We start from the raw sequence: 23,579 nt of genomic DNA, 5'->3' as shown, positions 1-23,579 counted from the left end.
CTCAATAAAGAAACAAGTCGCAAGTGAAATAATAACCAATTGTGCGTATCTTAAACACAGCAATTACATAGCGAAACAATTTCACAAATGAAATGTATAAACAACGTTCAACATAACACTAAGTAGCTCTTAATGAGTTCAGCTTGTTACCTACGTAGCTCGTACTCAAGGAAATAAGGCACAATAAACTTTGCAAGATTATTATTCCAATGCACTTTCATGGCAGACCACAGAAAAACGAATTTATTATCAAAAGCATTATTCGATTATGATTATAAAACTGTTTATAATTGTTAATTTATTATTTATGTTTTAATTATTATAATTATTATTATTATTATGATATGTATTTTTAATATAAATAATATTGTTCTGGTTATATATTGATCATTGCTATTATTATGATTATAATTTTTATTATTAGTATATTATTCAAGTTTTAGTAGTAGCAGCAGCAGTTATAATATTGTTTGTATTATTATTCAAAGGGTTAACGTATTAACACTCCAAATTCATTTCCATATTAAAACTAAGCTGTTGATCCTCCCATGACACATCATTTCCTGAAGGGACAGCTCCTTATTTCCTGTCTGTCGGATCCTTTGAACCAAGCAGCATGAGGGACACGAACACAACACGGTAAAATGGCTGCCACAGTCAGTGCACTTGCATGCCACAAAAAACGCCATTAAATTATTTCTATGGCTGTCACAACGGGCTGCCAGCATCTTAGTGCATGGCTTAAAAGAGGGGGCTGACTGCTAACTATTAACAGGGTTACAGCTGTTAAGACACAGCATTGAAGCCTTTTACATTGGCTGCAACGGTCTCGCCTTTAATTAGCAAGCCTCAACTGACATTTCTTTTGGTTCATGTCATTTTGGCTATTTTAGGCTCTCCCACCATGTTGAGACAGTGGGATCAATCCCAGCCTTTTTATACAACATGTATGTCTTCTTATTGCAAACACATCTTAACGTTAAGACGCCTCTATCCAGTGGAGACCGCAGTCTGAAATAATAATAATAATCATAACCTTTGTTTGTTTAGCCCTTTTCAAAGGACTTTTACATCAGATAAGCCGGTAGACAGTTAAGAACATGATGGCAGAGATAAAGTAAACAGTGAGCTTTATGCACTTGATAAAATAACAAATATAAACAGTGTATAGGTACAAATAATATTGATTGATGAGTTTAAGATCAGCAGGAGAAAATATAGCCAAGATTAAATTAAATCAGATAAAACAAAAAACAAACATGATTGGCTCGGTGAAGGCTAATTATAAGCTTAAAAAGTAAAATGTTGTATTTTTTAGAGACTCCCAAAATGTCCTCGTCAAGATTCCGCAGGGAGCCTCCACAAAAAGAAAACTTTTTGGATTGTTAAACATTCTATATGGCCTTCAACTGCTGCTCTACAGGTGCAATACATCTCTAAAGAATCAAACACCTTGTCCTTAACTTCTCAAGGTTGATGTAGCTCAAAGAATTCCTGTCTGGGATCAATAAAGAACCATCTTAAATTCTCTTATGACACCTTGTACAGGTTGGAGCAGCTCAAAGACTTCCTGTCCGGGATGGATAAAGAACTATCTTATCCTACCTTCTCTAGGTAGGTGTAGCTCCATGATTTGCCGTCGGCAAAGATCTGGGAGGTGATGCGTCCGTTGGGGTCGTACTCCATGCGCACCGACATGGTGCCCCTCTGGATCCCAGCCACGTGCCCCCCCGGGGAGTAGGTGACGTTGACGCCGTTGAGCCGGCTGCTGGGGGCCCAGAGGGTGGGCCGGCCCGCCTGGTCGTACTGGATCCTCAGGGTGAACTTCCGGTGGTCGTCGTACACCTTCTCCGTTCGTGTGATCCGGTCGAAGTCCAGCGACAGCAGGTTCCTATTGTGGACCTGGAGGTGGTACGAGGGATGGAGGGAGGGAGGGAGAGGGGGGGGGGGGGGGGGGGGGGGGGCGAGAGAGAGCGAGAGTGTGTAAGAGAGGGGGGGGGCGAGAGAGAGAGAGTGGGGGATGAGAGAGGGGGGGCGAGAGAGAGAGAGGGGGGGCGAGAGAGAGAGAGAGGGGGGGGCGAGAGAGAGAGAGAGAGAGAGAGAGAGAGAGAGAGAGAGAGAGAGAGAGAGAGAGAGAGAGAGAGAGAGAGAGAGAGAGAGAGAGAGAGAGACAAAGTAGGAGAGAGGGAGAGAGAAAGAAAGAAAGGGAGAGAAAGAGTGGGGGATGAGAGAGAGAGAGATGGACAAAGTAGGAGAGAGGGAGAAAGAAACAAAGAAAGGGGGAGAGGGAGAGAGGGAAGAGGAGGAGTGAGACAAGGATAATGGGTAATAACGACTAGTGCGGTGTTTACCAACCTTGGACTTTAGGTGTACCACCAAATTGTAATATGCAGACGGTAAAGAATTGATAGATACAACTGCAGTGACTGCGCATGGAGTGTCAGGGCCCTCTTTATGCGCAACATTACTGCAAGAAGGCCATTGCCAGAGGGTAACAGTGGAAAGAAATGGTCACGCTGCAGCAACGCTGCTTATGTGGGCTGTATGTTATTTAGCCACCACAATTTTCTCAAAGTGTAATTATAAAGCAACAACAAATTATCTCAAAACATCAATGTCAACCATTACATTATAAAACAATTGATTAAATGCACAAAGCAACACATTTTGGAAATATCACATTATAAATGTGTCCTAAACTTGAATAAAAGCATGTTCCAACGTGTGTAGGCGTAGCACAGGTCGGATAAAATGTTTCCAACCTTTTCTAGGAAGCCGTTTCTAGGTACGAAAATGTTTGCGACCCCGACTTCTTCCATGGCTGGACATCTGCTTACACAAACATTGTTTAAACCCAAAAACGAACTGCCCGTTTTTGACTCACAGCCAAAAGGTTCCCGGTTCGAACCCCAATGTCCGTAGTCTGAACTGTAGGCATCCTTGAGAAAGTAGCCCCACAGCCTCTCTGCTCATTAATGACCTCAAGGACAGTGCAGTGTTATGATCAAATATCAGAATGAAAGTAAAGTACAGTAATCAGGTGAATGAATGGGATTTTTTCGTGCCCATCTCTCTTTCTTTGCGGTGAGACCTTGGAACGGGAGTTTCTATCATCAAAAATGTATTTTCAAATTGTTCTCATAGTTGTTTTTGTATTTTGGTTATAGAAAACCTTGAAGTCACAGATATAACAAAGTGTTGCAGCTACAATAATTACCACTCTTACCACTTTCCTTTGACTTCCATCCCATCCTGAGTCTGTCTGCCTTTTCAAGCTCAGAATTGCCGCGCCCGTTGATCATTAAAATCATTCTGAGCACTTACAGAGGAAGAACCACCAAAGAACGTCTGTGATTTTTGATTTAGCCAATTTCCACAAATTGGAAAAGGGCTGAAGGAAAAAAGAAGAATCGATTGGCGCCGGGGAGCGACTGATGTCGGAAGTTTGAGGCGCGTCGAAGCGTCGCGTCGCTCCACCGCCGCCGCACAGACGGGGGCTGCGGTCGATGTGAACTCAGCGGGCTGCGTCTCCCGGGGCCCGCCCCCCCCCCCCCCCCCGTGGTGAGGGCTGTGATCGGGAGCATGTAGACCCCCACTCTCTGAATGGGGTCCGTTTCCCCAGACATCCATGTCGAGGTGGACAGGATGCCGGTGACTGACCCCCGCTGCTCTCTCTCTTTATTCCTTCATCTCTCTTCCGGCGATTCCCCCGCGGGCTGAGCGCGAGGGGAGGAGGGGGGGGCTCTAAACTCCGGCAGGAAGGAGGTCTTACGTGGCCGGGGCAGACCCTCCCCTTTCCAGGCCATCTGCTCGATCAGAGGGGAAAATGTTGGTGGAGAGAACCACAGACTTTAATTAAACGACCTCCACTCCCTTCCTATGCACCACCATCACACACACACGCACACACACACACACATTCACACAAACAAATTCACACACACACACGCACACTCACACCAATATACACAGATATATCTGTGTATATATATACATAGAAATGTACACAAGCACGTGCATATACAGTGCACGCACAAACATCACCCACACAACCCAACACACAGACACACACACACACACACACACACACGTACACACACACACACACAACCTCAAAACACACACACACACACACACACAAACGCGCACACAATCACAACCTCAAAACACATACACACACACATACACAAAGACACAGAGTGTGTGTCTCTGATTAACCTGCATGGGCCTCTCCAGGTTCAGAACCAGCTCCCTTGGCAACGCCTCAGCAAGCTTTAAAGCAGCCCCTAAAGCTAATGCTGGCTGCAAGCCAGAGGCCTGCTGGGGGAGGGCTGGAGGGGGGGGGGGTGGGGAGGCCTCCTGGGGGGGGCTGGAGGGGGGGGGGGGGGGGGGAGGCCTCCTGGGGGAGGGCTGGGGGGAAGCGGGCCATCAGGCTGTACAACAGCGTCGGAGCCCGTCAGCCTACACTTCAGAATAGGATCTACCTCCTTCTAGTTCCCCCTTTTAATATCTAAACCCACACATTGGTTTGTTCAGTTGTTTATTCTTTATAGATGACATGATATGTTTCGTCCCCGTCTATTGTACTACGTATTTATGTTTTATTACATTGCGTCTTCGTTTGTCATATCCTTGGCACCTCTACTTTTCACCTGTCTACCTCCTGCCTGTAAACACCCAAATCACCTCGTCTGGGGATCAATAAGGAGTCATCTTATCATGCAGGGAGCAGGGAGGGTATCAGCGAGGGGCGGGGGGGGGGGGGCCTTAGTGGGGTGCGTAGGGCGTGGAGGGGAGGGTGAGGAGGACGTCGGTGGGTGTGTAGGGCGTAGACGGGGAGGAAGGACCGGGGGGTGCTATAAGGGTATATGTTGGGGGGGGGGGGGGGGGGGCTCAGGGTAGAGAAGGGTAGCCTCGTAGGGGTAGGGGGGGCTACAGAGACGCCGGGTATTCCACTCGGTTTCCCCAGCGCGGCGCGCCCTCTCATCTGTGAAGGGACAATTACACCGCAGCCAATTAACGTCAGCGGGACCTACTAAGAAGATCACTTTACCCTCGGAGCCAGAGCTGCCTGAAGAGCCCTTCTCCCTGCGGGGGGGTTTGGGGAGCGACACTAGTAATTTGAGCGTGCTGAATGACAGGGGGTGTTTAGGGGAGGGGGGACGGGACCCCCCCCATGGGGTCCCGGGCGGGCCTCTTAACCAGGGCACCGCCAGTCTTGCGAGGAGAGAACGAACGGTAAGCAAAGTTCTCCACACGAGCGAGAGACCTGGGCACCTCTCATGAACTGCAGGAGCAACTCCGCGGCGGCGCGTTGAAACCTGTGGCGACTGGTGTGGCCACAGGTGTCAACATGAGGAATAGACCGCCCCGAGTCAATTACCCCAAAGTCTCTTAGCTGCAGTCCCCTCGCAGCTGTAGCCACTGTATACTTGGTGGTTTACCACCGAGTGTGAGGTTGATGAGCCATTACCAGCCATTTATAAATAGAGCCCTTTAGTGACATCACACAGGGGAGTGTTGCACCCCAGATGCACGATGGATAGATCCGCCTACAGGTCGACACGGGCCGACTTTAGCAGCCGGAAGGTTGAGCTATCCGTCATGCATCTGGCGGGCTACACTTCTGCGTTTGAGTCGACACGAACGACCGACAGACCGACTGGAGATTGCGGAAGCATGGAGGTGGGGTTGATTTAGTGGTTGGGTGGGCAAGATGCCCTAACCCCTACCTGCTGTTTAGCAACATAACACAAGATGAATCTAAAACAAAAGGAACATCACTCTAAGTCCCCTCGGATAAACGGCCCCTGCAAAATGACCAAATAGGAAGTCAAAATATATGGCGAAGGATCTTCAATCGTGTTTTGCCGAGAAAGTGTATGACGGAAGTGGATATTAAAACGGCCGGGAGAGAGATCCCTCTTAATATGGGGGACGGTTGGTCGGGCCACGGGAGGTGTGGTGGTGGGGGTCCAGGCTATAGTGGACCGGCAGATACACCCCTGGTGTGTTAGAGGAGAAGGATGAGGATACGGCTGACACGGGGGTCGCTGAGCTGTGAGAAAGCTCTTACAGCTCCCGGCTCTCGGGAGAACCCAGGAACCCACTCAAGTGGGAATTATTTTAAATTGGACAGGGCCGGCGTCAGGCAGATCTTTACGCAAGAGGACGTGCGTGGAAAGGAAGGGAGGTAGTTAGGCCACACTCCAGCAGTTCCAATCAGGGCTCCATTAAAAAGAAACGTTACTCCTGTGAAAATAGCTCCAGTAAAAAAGGACCTCTTTAGCCAGACGATGTGCCCAATACACCGTTACAAAAGTAGCCCCCCCCCCCCCAAAAAAAAAGCAAATCTTTTTCGTCGGTTTTCATTACCAATCAAACGCACACTCAGTTAAGTTCACTCCCCCTGTTTAATCTATCATGATATATGAGAGCTGTCTGCTGAAATCACACCGACGCTTCGTTCCTTGAACATACTTAACAACCCGCCGTGCAGTGGGTATGTCAAAAACCGCCAAGTGATACTTCACGTCCTGTTTCCACACACAGCAGCTTCCTGCCTCTGCCTTTGTATTCCAGGCTGAGCGCGCAGCTCCACAAATCTGTGCCTTGGCAGGGAGCGGAAGACTGTACTGTTACATTTGCACAACTACTCCAGCTGACAGCCTTCCCTCCCCCCCCCCCCCCCTCCCCACCCTCGCCGTTACCATGGAGACGGACACCGTTCCTCGGCGCAGAATACATTAGAAGTCCTCGCCATCACCGCCCCCTCGGCCCGGCGGCGCCATGTGTCGTCGTGGCGATGGGTAGACCGAGGTCCATCAGATTACCTCGCCTGGCTCGGGGCCAAGCGTGCACGCACGCACGCACGCATGGCGTATCGTACCGTGTGTGGTCAACGAGAACCATCTCAAACACAGATGCCCACGGAGGCCTCACGCACATGTGCTGAGCACAGCCACTGAGGCGCCGCGCCTTCTCTGTTACACACGCGCACACACACAGACACACACACACACACAGACACACAAACTCACGCAACTCCCAAAAAGACACACACACATAGCGACACATATACATCTGGACACACACGCACATAGTGACACACGTATGCACTCATACACGCACAAACACACACACGCACACACTCTACACACATAGTGACACACACACACACACACACACAGCTGCTGAGATTCCCATACATTGCAAACCGAGTGGCACAAATGCACACATTTCGATGCCACATGAACGCACACACTGCTGCTGTTTCCCATACCACAAGCACGTACATACACACACACACACACACACACACACACACACACACAATGTAAGACAAACACACTCGGGGCGATACATTCTGATCCACATCAATACACACTCACACACACACACACACACACACACACCGACACACACACACACAGACACACAGCAACACACATCCACACACACACACACAGGCAGCCACGCACACACACAGGCAGCCACGCACATAATATCACTTGACGTGCCACTCAAGGTCGCTCGATGATTTCAAACGCACTCATCCTTCTGCTCATGTCATTAGTGGAGCACCCCACCCCCATCCTCCTCCCCCCCAAACCCCGGGGGATGGGGGGGGAGGGTCTCTTGCGGCTCCATACATTAGAGGCTCCCACTTGTAGAGGAGCGACGCAACCATTAAGTGAACAGCCCATCACGCGCTAAATGGCACCTCCCCCATTAGCGTTGTCTAGCGGAGCATATGGAACACGAGTTCAACAAAGGGCCCCGCGCGACGCGTTTACCGCTGGAAAACAAAACACACGACAACAGCACCACGGGCCAATTAGTCCGAACTCCCGCCGCAATATCGTCGGGTCTCGAATGATGTGGGGAATCGTTTAATGGCCGCGCGAGCGGAGGCGGATGGCGTTTCCTTCAGATCCGTGCAGGAACACAGAAACGTAGATGTTGACGTGAACGTAGAAAGAGGTGACACCGGATATGTCAACTGTATTCAGTGCACTGCTGCACTGTTGTTTGAAGACACTGCGATCCGCGCTGCAGCTGGGGAGAAACGTTGTAAATCCAAGCGATCTGTGATGCTACATTATCAGGTAAAGGAACGTTATTTTCCCCCCGGTATCTCCCCGCCCGGCCTGGGCTCTGGGCGGGCGTTGCCAACCGAGTCGCACCGATTGACCTCTTGGGTTATTGCTTCTCTGCGGGTCTGACAGCTGCAGTGCTAAAACTGAACAGCAAACCACTTTATTCCCCCGGTCGCTGCCGTCCGTCCGTCCAGAAGACAGACGTCAGTCAGAGCTCTGGAGGAGACGAGGAGCAGGCACTTTGAAACGTTAAGGTTTCTGAGACAGAGTTGAGGTGTTTAAGGCGGTGGGGCTGGTGGTGGTGGGGTTCTATCGGTTCCTGGTGACTCAGTACTCAGGGCTGGTGACTGATTTTTAACCCAGGGGTTGATGACCAGACTGGGGAAGGGCCAACACCCAATTCTTCTACAGCCTCGTGGACACACATCAAAAGGGAAGCTTCCCCCAGGACGCTCACACCTTAAATGTCACGGTTATATCAGTTAGAAACCTGAGGTACCGCTCAGAACCGATGCCTTCACGGCTCACTTGCCTTCAGAGGGAAATACTTTTTTCTGTCTGACAGACACCGTTCGTTTGCTTCTTATTTTCGATTCATCAAATCACTGAAGACTATTTCCGGAGATTAAAGGTGACATATTGTGAAGGACACCTTGAAAGCGAAAATGACTTCATATATTTTAAACCGTGTGTGCTCTGAAACTCTCAGATCCCCAGCTGCATCTGGTGTCTTGAGTAATATCTGGTTTTACTTTGTTGTTCTATATATATTATATGTTTTATAATAAGAGATGGATATGCTTTTCATGACAATTGGGGGAAACATGATGCATACAAGTATGCAATACTGTCTATGAAGTTGTATAACAGTAGTGTAGTACTGGTTCCTAGGTGTTACGGATCATCACCATGGCAACGGTAAACACAAGGTCAACCCTGGTCAACACGACTCAACACCAAAGCAAAACCTGGTAAATTCTAACACTAAATATTGTTAAACCCTCCTTATGAGGGTTACAAAACAATTTTTAATTGTACAACCAAAATAGAATTGTATCCTATATGCAGCAGGCGGAAAAATACAGCCACCTTTAGATCAGGCTCCTTGTGCTTTGCTCTGTGGAAAATGATTTAATCCTAGTATTTTAGTCTTGTCCACTGCTGTGTTTGATTCTCTATATTTCTGGGTTGCACTAAAAATATAACGCAAATTCCGCCCTCTGTGCCCTTTGAGTTTCACCCTGAGTATCGTCACCACAGCAAGAAATGGTACACTGAACGATTGCATCATCATCGCTACGGCAACACACGGTGAAACCGTATCGTATGCATCATCATCGCTACGGCAACACACGGTGAAACCGTACCGTATGCATCATCATCGCTACGGCAACACACGGTGAAACCGTACCGTATGCATCATCATCGCTACGGCAACACAGGGTGAAACCGTACCGCACACATCACCATCATCGCTACGGCAACACACGGTGCAACCGTACCGTACGCATCATCGTCGCTACGGCAACACAAGGTGAAACCGTACCGTACGCATCATCATCATCATCGCCACGGCAACCGACAGTGAAACCGTACCATACGCATCATCATCATCATCATCGTCATCGTCATCGCTACGGCAACACTCGGTGAAACCGTACCGTACGCATCATCGTCGCTACGGCAACACAAGGTGAAACCGTACCGTACGCATCATCATCATCATCGCCACGGCAACAGACAGTGAAACCGTACCATACGCATCGTCATCGCTACGGCAAAACTCTGTGAAACTGTACTGTGTGCATCACCACCATCGCTACGGCAACACTCGGTGAAGCTGTACTGTGTGCGGTACCGATGGCTCGGCCCGGTTCGGCGAGCGCGCCCTTACCCGGAGGCGGCGTCCGTACACGGTGACCTGGCCGCGCGCCTGCTCCTTGCGCTGCCGCCACTCCACCAGGTTGAGGCCGTTGTCGATGGCCAGCGTCACGTTCCTCCTGCTGACCGTGGGGTTGACGGTGCCGGCCAGCAGGTGGGGCTCCGTGTGCAGGGACACCTCCATGCCGTTGGCCAGCACCAGCCGCAGCGAGCCGTCCAGCCCTACGTAGTAGCTGTTCCTCACTTGGTCTGCGAAGGAGGATCAAAAGAGAGGGGGAGAGAGGCGTGAGAGGGGGTTTGGTTGTCAGACGGTCTGGGGATGATGACACTTCAGCGTCGGTTGCATGGGTTGAAAGCAACGTTATAAACGGTTTAATAGTCGTGATGGAAACTAAAATGCATTATTGTTTTATTACATGTTAGTATAAATAGCCCCCCGCCCCCAGCAGCTTCTAGGACAACAAACAGCAGATAACAACACTGAGTTCTAGTTGAGGGCTAGGGGGGGGGGGCTAGGGCCATGTCTAGGGCTCGGGGTTTGAGGCTGGGGCATAACGTTAGCGCTTAGACATAGCTTCCGCTCAAACCGCTCATCTATGAACGACCTGCCCTCTTAGAACAACAACAACAACAACTCCTCTGACTTAAGACAAGGTCTTCCAAAACCTCCGCCCTGTATTTCTTCTGTAGTCGTGGACGGGGAGTCCTTGCTGATGGTTAACCACTACAGTGAGCCTGATTATTCACACATGGGGGCGGGCCGGTGTGTGTGTGTGTGTGTGTGTGTGTGGGGGGGGGGGGGGGGCACTGCATGTTTGCACTTTCTTAAGTGAAGTTAAAGGACTAAATCAAATATTCATCTCGGGGGAACACAAACATAAAGTCGTATGAAATGGCTGCTCAGCAGAAAGGCAGCGGTGGCAGCCGTATTTAACCGGGAGGGGGACCGTGTTTCTTCCCTGACAACATGATCGATATAGCAGAGGATGGGGGGGGGTGGGGGGGGGGGGGGGGGGGGGGGGGGGTGTTTCCGAGCACTGTCGGAGTAAAGTTTTACAGCTGCACCGCCCGCCCAGAGCGCTGGGGAATGAAACCTATCAAGGCGGCGAGCACGCGTGCTAGCCTGTAGCCCGGATAGCCAGTCACACACGCACACCCACACACACACAAACGTACACCTGTACACAATCATTCATAAACACTCTTCTTAGACACCCACCCACACTCACAATCACGCGCATGCACGCGCGCACACACACAGAAGCACACACACACACACACACACACACACACACACACACACACACACACGCACACACACGCACACACACACACACACACACACACACACACACACACACACACACACACACACGCACACACGCGCACACACGCACGCGCACACGCACACCACACACAGGCCGGTGAGTCGGTTGTCCCCAGGTGAAGGCAGGCTGTGCTGAGCGCCAGCCTGGTGACTAATGTAACCGGGGAACATCTCGTGTACATTCATCAGACAGAGGCGCTCCCTCTCTCCCCTCCACACACACAGCGACAGGCCAGGGACCCTCTGCCCAGCACACCACTCATTACCAGCAGCCCAAAACTAATGACTTGTCAAACAAGCCCATTAATTCATCGACTTCATTCAACAACGGGCAAATATATAAATGAACACGCGGATGAATAAATAAAACCTCCCCAAACCGGTACAATGTACACGCTGCAGTGCCTTCTGGGAAATCCTGACATGTACCGTAGTCGGGTGGGGTGTTTAGCCTTCCCGTTCTTGTGTTTTGTTTGTTGTTTGCGGAGGTTACGTCTAGCGTTTTGTTGCCCTTTCCTTGAGTGGAGGGCCTGAAGATATGTGACGCTGCTGGGAGCTGAGGGATTGTATTGGTCGGAGGTGGGTCTGACCTTACATTGGCCCATACCCCTGTCCATCACACAGACACTTCAGGGATTGGTCAGTCCTCTGGGACTGAGCGGGCCAAGAGGAAGCAATATTGCTGAACGGGGAGTTGGCAGTAATGCGCTCGTAAAGCGTTGAGCCCTCGCGACCTGAGAAACTGCAATGATGTTTGAATGCGCCGCAGCGTTACAGCCGTGATCCAATCAGAAGAAGGCCAATCGAATCACTAGAAGGGAGCTTGTCCGCGAGGGTCGACGTAAAAACCCCAAAAACATATCCTCCGACCTCCTCACATTCCCCGTGCAAGCTGTCGCATTTATCTAGGACAGAGAGCATAGACTGTCCTATCTTTATTACTTCTTTGGGCCGTTCCTACTCTCATCTAAAAAAAAAAAAAAATGTATTTTTAACTTTTACATCTGTCCTGCACTTACGGATGTTACGGACACCCAAATCTCCCATCTCGGAGCAAAGCAAAGTACCGTTGTACCACACCTTCTCTTAGCAAACAACAGCAGCAGAGGGAGGGGGCGTTCATGAGGGGTATAAAGACCAACCAGAGGACCTCAGAACGCCGCGGCGGGTGTCCGGCGATCACTGCGCTGCGTCACGTTTACAATGCGGACACCAGGTGAATTAATTAGAGGAGCAGAGCGTCCGGGCGCCGGCCCGCCCCCCCGGAGCAGATGTCCCGGACAAGGTCAGCCGCGCGGGGGTGACCGGGGCGACCCGGCCGGCCAGTCAGCCGGACACCGGAGCTCTGCTTCTTGCGTTTCACAGCTGCCCCCGCGCGGCCCGGGAGAGGCCAGGGCTGGGCGGTGCGGATGTGGAAGAGAGCTCTTTGAAATCAAACGGTAGACTCGGCGAGAACTGGGGGCGGGAGGAGGAGGAGGAGGAGGAGGAGGAGGAGGAGGTGGTGGAGGAGGAGGAGGAGGAGGAGGAGCAGGAGGAGGAGGACGAGGAGGAGGACGAGGAGGAGGAGGAGGAGGAGGACGAGGAGGGGGAGGAGGAGGAGGAGGAGCAGGAGGAGGAGGAGGACTAGGAGGAGGAGGGGCAGGAGGAGGAGGAGGAGCAGGAGGAGGAGGAGGGGCAGGAGGAGGAGGAGGAGGAGGAGGAGGAGGCAGGAGGAGGAGGAGGAGGAGGAGGGGCAGGAGGAGGAGGATGGAAAAATCGTTACAATCTTTTAGAAATTGAAGGAGGGCTGCTGAGTTCAAAGCTATGAACCGGTAATCAATACGGCAGCTGGTCAGGCACAGAACAGGATATCAGAACGCCCGAAGAGGCGAAGAGTAAATCAGAGAGAGAGAGAGAGAGAGAGAGAGAGAGAGAGAGAGAGAGAGAGAGAGAGAGAGAGAGAGAGAGAGTGAGAGAGAGAGAGAGAGAGAGAGAGAGAGAGAAGGGGTTTCGATGCAGCCTTTGACTGCTAGGGTCTGATTGCGTTTCCTAAAGCCCCGACATTTCCTCGTGGGCCCAACAACGTTGTTTTATGAATTGGCCTCGGAGACAGAAAATCAATGTGTTTTCATATTGGTAAACGAAGTGTACACGACTACAAAGAGTTTGGAGGGAACATTCGGAAGAACAGCAAACAAGCAGTTTTCACAAGTCATGCACCCTGCACCGGGAAATCACCTCAGCGCAACGTGTAGCCTCACAGCTAATTGTGAGACGGAGCCTCTGCACGGAGCGCAAAGCCTGGTGTGGGGTGAGGCTTTGTCTACGGGGCGGCTATAGAGAATGAACCAGACGGATGTCATGTCAGCTGCTCCTGCAGCATTAAAGGATTCAGAGCTGACGGAGTGGACTGCAGGTCTGGGGAGGTGGGCAGCAGAGAGCGGGATGTGAGGGAGGGAGTTGTCAGTGCACTTGGCGGTGGTAGACTTTATCGGTATGTGTACGTGGTAGCGATGTTGACAAGGCAGACACCATCAGGTAAGTGCAAGTAAACACACTGGATAATAACAGACGTTATCAGGTCAAAATTAGGTTATAATTTTAACGCAATTTTGTCTCCTACAAATCTACCAATTTTTTAAAAAACAACAACGTCCTCGTTCTGCGCAGATCTCATGAGCCTTATCACGAGATCCCCATGAACATTGATCCACAAAAAAAAGTACATTCATTAAAAAGCAAATCCCAAAAAACCCACTTCAAAATCCAAACCCCACCACACCAACATGAGAGAAGTCTTCCCCCCTGATGGGATGGCGAATGAATCCACTCTATGATCCGAACATGATCACTGGTCCCCAATACCCAGTCCGACACCAGATACGGGACCCTTCTGGCACTCCGAACGGTTCCGGGGATGGGGTTGGCTCACTCAACCCCCCCGGCCCTCCGGAGGCTGCTTACCCTGCATGAGTGTGTAGAAGGTCCCGGAGGCGGACAGGTTGGTGGTGATGGTGATGTCCTCCTTGTTAGAGCCCTCCGCCTGCACCCGGACGCTGCTGTCCATGTCGGCGCGGTAGCTGCTCACCCTGCCCGTGGGGTGGGTGACGTTGGTCAGGCGGCCGTAGGAGTCGTACCTGGGAGACAAGCGGAGGGGTGAGATACTGCTACTGAGCTGGTTGGCGGAAGCTTTTCTCCAGTTTTTCGTGAATGAGTAGTTGTGGCGGTTTTTGCTTTGCGCTCATTAATCAATGCGTCAACTTTATTTGCATAGCACTTTTCATACAAGCAAATGTGAACACAAAGTGCTCAAAACAATCGCGACCTCCCCCTCCTACCCATCCATACCCAAAGTGATAATTTTCTGAAAATAAATAAAGGGATAAATAAGTTGTTTAATTAAAGGCCTGAGTAAAAAGGTTGGTTTTGAGTTCGTCCTTAATAATATCAACACTCTCTGCGGCCATCAGGTCATCAGGCAGGATGACTGATGATGACTCATGGATGACTAGTAGATAGAAAGCAGGTTTGGGGTTTGACATCGGAACATAACCACTAGACGTTTATGGCCCTGCCTATCGTACAAACAAACACGCAAATGGGAGTTGATCTAACAGTTAAAGCCCTCAGAAGCTACTCTAAATGTCATTCATGGAATTGTTGCCTCACAAAGAGCCAACCTTAGCATTTTATTTGTTTAAATGTTTTCCAAATCACTTAGTAGGTTTGTTTCTCTATATATGCTGTTTAAGTCTTTTAGCGGGCCTTTGATTGCAGGTTCTTCGCTAATGTAACCAAATAAGGGAGAGCATCAGACAGAGGTCACCCTGGCTGGCAGTTGATTGCGTGACTAATGACATCAACAGGCACTAAATCTTCAGCCATCCAGACGCACCGACCCCAACACCCTGCGTCTCACTACAGGGGACGTCATCCCTTCAGTTCGGGGGTTTAAGTAAGCCCTTATAGTAGCGCTTAGTCCGCTTTAACTGTCGGATGTGTGCATTTACACATCTAGGTACTAGCATAAATAATTCAACGCAAAAGAAAAAGCTGACAGGTAATCACAAGCAGGACGAGGGAAGCACACACCCCTTCGCTCTGAGAAAACCACTTATTAGTCTGGAAGATTAGTGCTATCACCTCATCTCATTATGCAGCCGAAGGAAAACGGCGAGTGGTGAAGTGAAGGGAGCACCACGGAGAGAGAGACGGCATCGTGCCTGGCCCGTGTGCTAGCGAGCCGCTTCACCACACACACAAACACCACTGGGCAGATTGTCTCATTTCTCTGAGAGAGAGCGCACGGGCGCGGAACAATTTGAAATCCTTCAGCTTGTCAGGGGGTTCAGAATGAGCGAGCGGTACATTACTTGAGCATGAAGCCCATTACCTGCGCGGTGAATACAGAGTGGAGGCTCGTCTCCGGCTCGACGCTGTCTGGCTAGCGTAATGAAACCCCGCTAATAAATGAGAGGACTGGGAGCCGCTCGCGAGGTGTTTCCTCTAAGCATTCATCTCTAATTTTCAATATGGGAGAGGAAAGGATATCGGCGGAGGAGTCCTCCACCAGCGGATAAATGTTATCTGATACCGCGCTCAGCCCCGGGATGCGTTGATGTGTGACCCGGGCGTTGTGCATCGCCGTGACGCTTACCGGTGCTAGCGAAAATCCAAAATAGCAGTGGAGCCGTTTTTTATCTCCAGCGTTTGATTTCCCTCCATTATGTATCTCATCGCTATGACTATTGTCATCCCATCGGAGTATCTCCCCTCCATTGTTCGCACGACGAGAAATGTAATATTTAGCTTTCTGTAAACGGGAGCGCCAGCCCCCTAAGAGTTCTTAATGGAGCCCGCCGACTGTACCCCCCGTCAACGCCGCCGCCCGGACGCCATCGCATGCTCAGACAGTCCCCTGAAAAACCCACGGCATTCCCAGCGCCTGCACACACCCCGAACAATGGAGCCAGCTGCCCGGAAAGAAATCTCATTCCAAGGCAATACGGCGTTTTCCTGGCTTGATCACTGACCCAAACTCTGGGGCGTCTCAATTAGGGCCTTGAGCAGGAGGCTCTCCCTTTCCTCCTCCCGGGGGCTAGGCGGCTGAGCCCTAATGGCTCTGGCCTTCTGCGAATCAGCTGTCTATTATCTGGCCTGCCCCGGACAAGAGGCGGTGCAGGGGGGTAGGCCGATGAGCGGTCCGGGAGCAATTGTTCTTTCCCCCTGGATAGCCGCGAGTCCATTTGGATTGCATCACCTCCGGGTCAGGCGCCTGCTGTCTGACCTTTCACATAGGACGTCGACCAAGGGCCGACCACGCCACGCGTCCGCTCACCACCGCTCCTCCCATCAGCCCCCGTTGTCCAGCCTCACTTCCTGACTCCCACCAGCACAGCCTGTGCCACAACTCTGCTCTAGAATCTTCTAAATATGAACGTACAATGACCCATATCTTCAACTTCTTTCCTTCAAACCTCCCCTGCTCCTCCTGTTTGACTAATGATGCTAACGAGGACAGACCGCTCCGTTGGGAGCGTTGAGGGAAGTGATTCTATGTGAGTCACATATCGTCTCAATGACAGAATCAATGGAATCATTTGACGCTTAAGTTCAGAGCATCAGGGGAAGGTTCTTCGCCGCTGCGAGCGCTCGCCCGCGTTACTTAACAATTGCGCGACGGTCCGGCTAATTACAAAATTACAATCCTCCCGCCTTGCTCGTATCATAAGACTGATTAGCTTTGCCGGTACCCTCGAGCCTCATCTCTTTATCCATACAAGCACAAACATCACAGGGTCAGCGCGGAGTCTGCCCGCTGTAAAACCCGGAGCGGATCCGGTTGCACAGGGTTACCGCCGTGGTGTGACTAGCATGTGTCCTCTCTGCGTGTTCCGCTCCGGCCTGTGCTACCGGGTTTTGTGTTTTACACTAAATCTTATTTAGTCCATAGGCCGAGACATTTAAGCACACGTTCATTAGTTTGTGGTGTGGGGAGGGGGGCGAGCTGGGAGATGAATGGTGCTGGCCCTCCTTCCGACGTCCGCAAATTACGGCTTTGACCCTGCGGTGGTGGGTTGACCTTCAGAGCTAATTATGCAAAGAAAACAGCGTTTGTGTTATGATGTCTGAATGAAGTATGGGCGGTGGAGATCGCTCGCAGGAACGTATGAACTGATAATAATACTATATTGAACGTCGGTCCTTCTTTTTTTTTTGCTTAATCTCTTTGAGTGATGTGCGTGATTATAGTTCTTATTGCGAGGACTGTGTGTTGTGGTTGAAGGACACGTTGAGGGCAGATGTAGTTTGAAAAACAAAAGGGAAAAAAGAAAGCAACACTATAGCACAGGAATTTGTTCAACGTTGCGGTTGTGGGGGCCATTGGAGGAAAATGAAATCGAACAGGCAGATAAAAGCCACCTATAGCTGCCTGAGCTGCACATTATGCATTCCACCTGAACTCCAATGTGTGTGTTAGCGTTGCCCCACAGCTGCTGCTGAGCCACCCTGTCTGTATGCTAATCACAGTATAAACATGATGTACAGATCCTCTTGTCCTCGTGTAGCATTCTAGGTGTGCAAAAAAAAAAAAACGAAACAAATAAAACCCTCCAGTTTCCTCGCTCTCCATATTTTAATCTCAGCAAAATCCTTTCTGTGCTAATCGGTTGGGTTTTGTTTTGTTGTTCTGTGAGTGCTGCTCTACAAAGCAGCGAGGACACATTTTTTAAGGGAAATTCAAAAGAAAAATAACTAAAGAGAGCTTTGAATACCCGTTGGGGGTTTCGCAAGCCCGTGGGCTCATCACTCTACCTTTCTAAATATCTCCACGCATGGCTGAATTAGCTCAATTTCCACTTTATCTCTTCTGGTGTTTTTTTTGCACCATTCCCCGTACCGCTGTCGCTGACGACAAGAAAATCAAACACGGGTGATAAATGCCTGCTCGGATTAATCAAAGCATCCGGTTAGGTGTCAAAGTGTTCCTCTTCTCCAGTGAGGTGTAACAGATGCCTGACCAGCCCATCTGTTTAATCACACGTTTTTTGAGGAATACCCAGTTAGCCATGGATCCATCCGGTAGCCAGGAATTAGCTGACTCTGACTGCCTCTATAGAACAGAAAAAAATAAAAACTCTGAATGCTAGTCTTCCAGCGCCGGAGATAGAGAGATGACGCAATAGTTCCCTCTTGTCGATTTTGACCAAATCAACTCCTACCTCTGGCTATCTCATTATGCTTACACTAGCATGTAGCCTCAAGCCGCCCGGGGCTGGGAAAAAAAAAAAACTTGCTTGGCAAAAGCTATATGCTTTTCATGAAGCACATAAATCCCGGCAAGCGATGAAGATGATGTGCACAGTCTGTCACCCAAAGCGGAGGTAGAGACACGATGAGTAACCCATCACCACCAGTAATCTCATTTGGAATGATAACAGCAAATAGGATTACAAGTATAGCAACGCAGACCTTGTATCCTGAATGACAAACACTCACAGGCATAAGGAAGGGGCTCGCGTGTCGTAGTGCTCGACTCAGACGTAGGAAGGAGCCCTCGAACTGCTACTTAACGCTCATACCATATTTGGCAGGTACTTTTTGCCTGTTTCTTTGAGTATTATGTTGACATCCTGTACACCCCAGCAGAAAAGCCTGTGATCAGGACATCCTATTCCCGCTAACCAACTGTTGGGTATAAAAGCTCCAGGGATATGATGAGAGACTTTAAGCACACATCTGGGAGTTAACATCTAACTCAAAGTTCCAGGCTCTAGCACGAAGACAGGGAGAACTTTTTAAGATATACCAAAAAAATTGTAAACTCACTCGTAGAACGTGGTCCATCCGTTCTCGTTGGTCTTGGTGGCCAGCAGCCCCGAGCTCCCATGGTAGGTCATCACTGCCAGCTCCTGGCCCTGCGCCGCGATGGTTTTCAGGGCGTTGTTGGTGCCCACGGTGAACCAGAAGGTCTGGCCGTCGGGCACCATGAGCCACAGGGGCATGCCCGTGGTGTCCCGGCGAATGGTCACCAGGTTCTTGTTCTTGTCCACGACGGAGGCCAGGTCCCCCTGGCCCGAGTACGTCAGGTTGTAGAGGTGGTCCCCGGTGGTCAGGCTCTGGGTGTAGATGTGACTGCCGTTGGCGTCAAACAGGTAGAGCTCGTCGTGGATGGGCGACGACACCTCGTACATGTTGAGCGGGTTCAGGTAGGGCTTGTTCTTGCGCACAAAGCGGATGCGGATGTTGGCCAGGTCGGCGATGAAGAGCTCGCCGTCGGGCGACACGGCCAGGGACGACGGCGCGTTCAGCTTGGCGTCCTTGGCGTAGCCCTCGTCGCCCGAGTAGCAGTCGCAGTTGGCGTCGTTCTTGCAGTCGCAGCCGCTGGCCGCGCCCGCCACCAGCGAGATCTCTCCGTTGGTGGACACCTGGCGCACGCGGTTGATCTTCTTCTCGTCCGACTCGGCGATGTACAGGACGCCGGTGTGAGACACGGCCAGGGCGTTGGCCGACTCCAGCGTGGCGTGGATGGCCACCTTGCTCAGCAGGAAGTGGTCGATGCCCGGGACCTGGCAGTGCATGGGCCGCCCGGCGACGATGCGCACCTGGTGGTTCTCCGAGATCTGCAGCACCACGTTGTTGTCCAGCACATACAGGGAGTTGTCCAGGGGGCTCACCGCCAGGTCGGTGGGCCATTCCAGCCGAACCTGAGCGGAGGACACACAAACGCACACGCACACACACCGAAAAGATATCAGCTCACTGGAAAAAAAACTAGGCCATGCACTTATTGATCCATACATTTTTCATTTTATCAGAGGTAAACAGTCTGTCGTGGGAAAAAAAAGGGGTCGTTGAAAAGTGCACACAAAACTGAAAAGGTGTCCCTTATCTCACAGCTTAGCCAGAATGCAAAAGCCTCTTTATATTCTCTTTTTCCAGGAAGAACTGATCTGATAAGCCGGAAAATATCAGGCCGGCACGCTTTTAACGGAGAAAACAAATACATGATTTTTGAGATGGGAGTTGATAACAGCAGCAGCGGGCGAGGGCTGGGGAGAGGCGAGATGCGTCAAATGATCTGATTAACCCCCCCTCAAAGAACAAACGCCATTGTTACCTTTCACTCTGGCTGTCTTGAGCCTCGGCCAGCGCATCCATCTCATCCCCAGAGAGCCCATCTCCTACTTAAGGGCTATTCATTTAGAGATGCACCAAGACAACGGGGGGCTGTGCACATGAACTGGGGGACACGCTCAACAAACGCGAGCTCCATCAATCTCTTACCTCCCAAATCACGACTTATTGTTCTGCGAAGAATGCATCTCGGTTGCTAACAAGAGAAAATGATTGGACTCATCCAATTGGACGGTCTCCTCGGCACTTATGATCCCAGGGGGACTTCTCAGAACATAATACCGACGGTCTCATTTCAATGGGAGCCCAAATAAAAAGGAGCCTGATTAAAAACCTTGTCCTTATTTGCGGGAAATTAGAATGAGGGGGTCGTATTCTTGGTGACCCATTATGGCGGCAGTCTAGGCATTGATTCGGAAAGGCTCATCCTGAAACTTGGAAACGGGAATGGGTGTAAAATTACCCAGCAATCACCATGCTTCAGTAATCTTTCATAATGATGTGGTAATGCCACGTTCACAAACCCGGGGCCGTGGAGAGAGCAGTCTTCGGAGAGGTTTGTTCTTTCGTAATGTGGCGTAAACTATTGCTATGAATGTTAAGAAGAATTGAACATATTTTGAAGATTATAATGCATATAAATGAGGGGAACAAATTACCATGGTGCACAATGTCCTAGATGAGTGTTGGGCGTTGTGACAGCTCTGGGGGTGTCAACACAATTTAGAAATGGAGTGAGCAACCCCTTGGTGGCATCGACTCAACTATTACTCAGCCAATAAATAAATGTTGGATGCATTTTGAACACAATCTAGTCATTTCTAGATTAAAGAAAGTCACAGGCAAATAGAAAATTGTCCATGGTTAAGCACTCTATTGCTCTTTTGCACAAAAATAAAGAGAGTCATTTATTAAACATCTGATCCAGCTTCGCTTGCACAATATTTGAGTCACTACTTTAGAGGGCGTGATTACCACAGGAACTCACGACAAGTCACCAAACACACACACAAAAAGCCACAGTGAGGATCTTTCTTATTACCTACGCAGCGCCTCAGACTCGCGCTCGTATTGTTCCATTTAACGGCTGCATGGGAATCTCTGAGATCGTGCAGCAGTGACTACATCTCCTTTTGTGTCTCTTTGCAGCGCTGGATAACCCTGTCTACCTGTGACTGGCATAAGCCTCACAGCTCTTAAAAGCTACCTACTTAGCCCCGACCCCAACCCCGTCGCGACACACAATAGAGAAGAAGTACACAAGGAGGCATATCTTTAGCCCCGGCCACAAAACAGAAAGCCCACAGCCCGCTCGCTCTGTCTTTTCCCAGTGTGTGTGTGTGTATGTGTTGCTGAATTGCTTTTAACTTGGCCTTCGAAATGGGGGGGATATTTCCAATTTCTTAAAACCTATTTCTTGTCAACACCGTTGGTTAAATATTTCATGAGCCCCGTTGTGGTAAGGACCCTGGGGAGACGTGCTGTAAGGAGGGCTTCACACTGCTGGGAAAATGGGGGGATATATTTCCCCAGCTGCCGTCCCAGTAACACATTCGGCCGCGCAATCATTCCCGGCTCCGTTGTGTTCGGCGGCGGGTCGGCTGTCATGTGGGGCGCCGGGAGTCGACGATTTCGCCCAACCGACGGACAGCCCCGAACGCCACTTGGATTTAAAGCACAGTTATTCCACCGGCGGCGTGAATGGTTTTCCATTTCATGAGCTGCTCCCCTGCTCTAATCTCATCAGAGTGATGTCCGTCTGCATCCGTCCGTCCGGATTTCAGCTCTGTGTTGTCACGGGAGACGAGATGAAGCTTTCTGAAGCTTACGTAACATTCTCAGAGTTATACCCTATTTAAATCTATACATACATTGGAGGGAACGATGTATGTGTTCAAATATGTACAATTATATGATAATGTATACATATATAGTCATTTGCATTCAGCAAGCAAGGGGGGTTTGTCGAGCCCTTTCCCTGGCTGTATATTAATGCGGTCAGAGCCTTAAAATAACAAGTTGCCGGACCTAAAGACCCTCGATAGGAGCATAATTATGGTAAAATATTTCCCGCCGAGGTCACACTCCTGACCTTGCACATTAAGACGGCACTGAGCAGGGTTATGATTATTAATAAAACCATCAAGGAAACAAAGCATATGGAGGGGCGGAGCTCTGAAAGGTCAGCGCGGTGTGTTCGCCGTCAGCGCGTGTGCGGCCCAGGTGGAGACGCCGAGGCCTGCCGAGAGTCGCCGCAAACCCATGACCTCTTTGTTCATTTTATGAATTATTATTTTATTAATCTAATTTTTCTGATTTCTAATACAGCCCTGTGCCATACCTGAGGGCCAGGATGTCCCGTCTGTGATTATTAGTATTAATAGTATTAATAGTATTAAAAGTATCAAGTTTTATCAGCAGGAGATGAATCCACATCCATCCACAACTTTATTGGTAAAAGCTCTTTATCACGGTTACAGCCTCCAATGGCTTCAGAGGCCCATATCATACCACAGCCCCTAACCCTAAGCCCTTCAAAGACAAGGAAAAGCTGAAAGGGAAGAAGCCTGCCTTGAGATAAAAAAAAACACAGAAGAGGGATCCCTCCTTCCAGGCAGTTAGGAATACAACAGCGGCCGAATGTTAAGTCTTATTAAGATAACACAAGGTAAGATAGAGCCTTATTAATCCCTGGCATGAAATGCGGGCACTCCTAATAGAGCTATTAGGAAGCAGTAGATCAGTAATAAGCTAAATAATCAATCACGAGTGCGGGGCTACTTTGTATGATGGGACGATATGAAGGAGATATGGAGTCCTTCTGCAAGCACTGCTCGGTGGAGCGGCAGGCCCCTTAAGTAAGGGGTCCCGGAGTGTTTGAAGTAGGATGCTGTGTGCCCTGGATGAATTTTTAATGAATGCTTTTTGCTGTCTGTGTGTGTGTCTATCTGGTGGTGCTTGTGCGATTTGTCATAGTTGTGGGGAGCTGCACTCCGTTGGACTTGTTTCTACACACTGGAAAGGGAGGGTGGGGGGGAGGAGGGGGGGGGGGGGGGAGAGGGTAAGTGGGGATGGTATTGGTGTTGGTAGTGGGTGGAACTGTGTGGTGGTGGGGGTTGGTAGTGTTGGTGGCAATGGAATTTGTTGTGGGGTGG

The 23,579-nt window shown here is 50.1% G+C and overlaps 1 protein-coding gene across 1 annotated transcript in view; it reads right to left on the bottom strand.

Moving 5' to 3' along the window:
- tenm4 (teneurin transmembrane protein 4) overlaps window positions 1-23,579 on the bottom strand; it is a 175,054-nt gene that overhangs the window by 11,256 nt on the left and 140,219 nt on the right. Inside the window, 4 exon segments of the mRNA XM_030380863.1 lie at window positions 1,606-1,902; window positions 9,994-10,229; window positions 14,251-14,423; window positions 19,117-19,994. Coding sequence (XP_030236723.1) covers window positions 1,606-1,902; window positions 9,994-10,229; window positions 14,251-14,423; window positions 19,117-19,994 — 1,584 coding nt within the window.

The sequence above is a fragment of the Gadus morhua genome, chromosome 16, assembly GCF_902167405.1.
Source record: "Gadus morhua chromosome 16, gadMor3.0, whole genome shotgun sequence".
In the NCBI taxonomy this organism is placed as follows: Eukaryota; Metazoa; Chordata; class Actinopteri; order Gadiformes; family Gadidae; genus Gadus; species Gadus morhua.
This window is presented reverse-complemented; position numbering and strand designations above follow the sequence as displayed.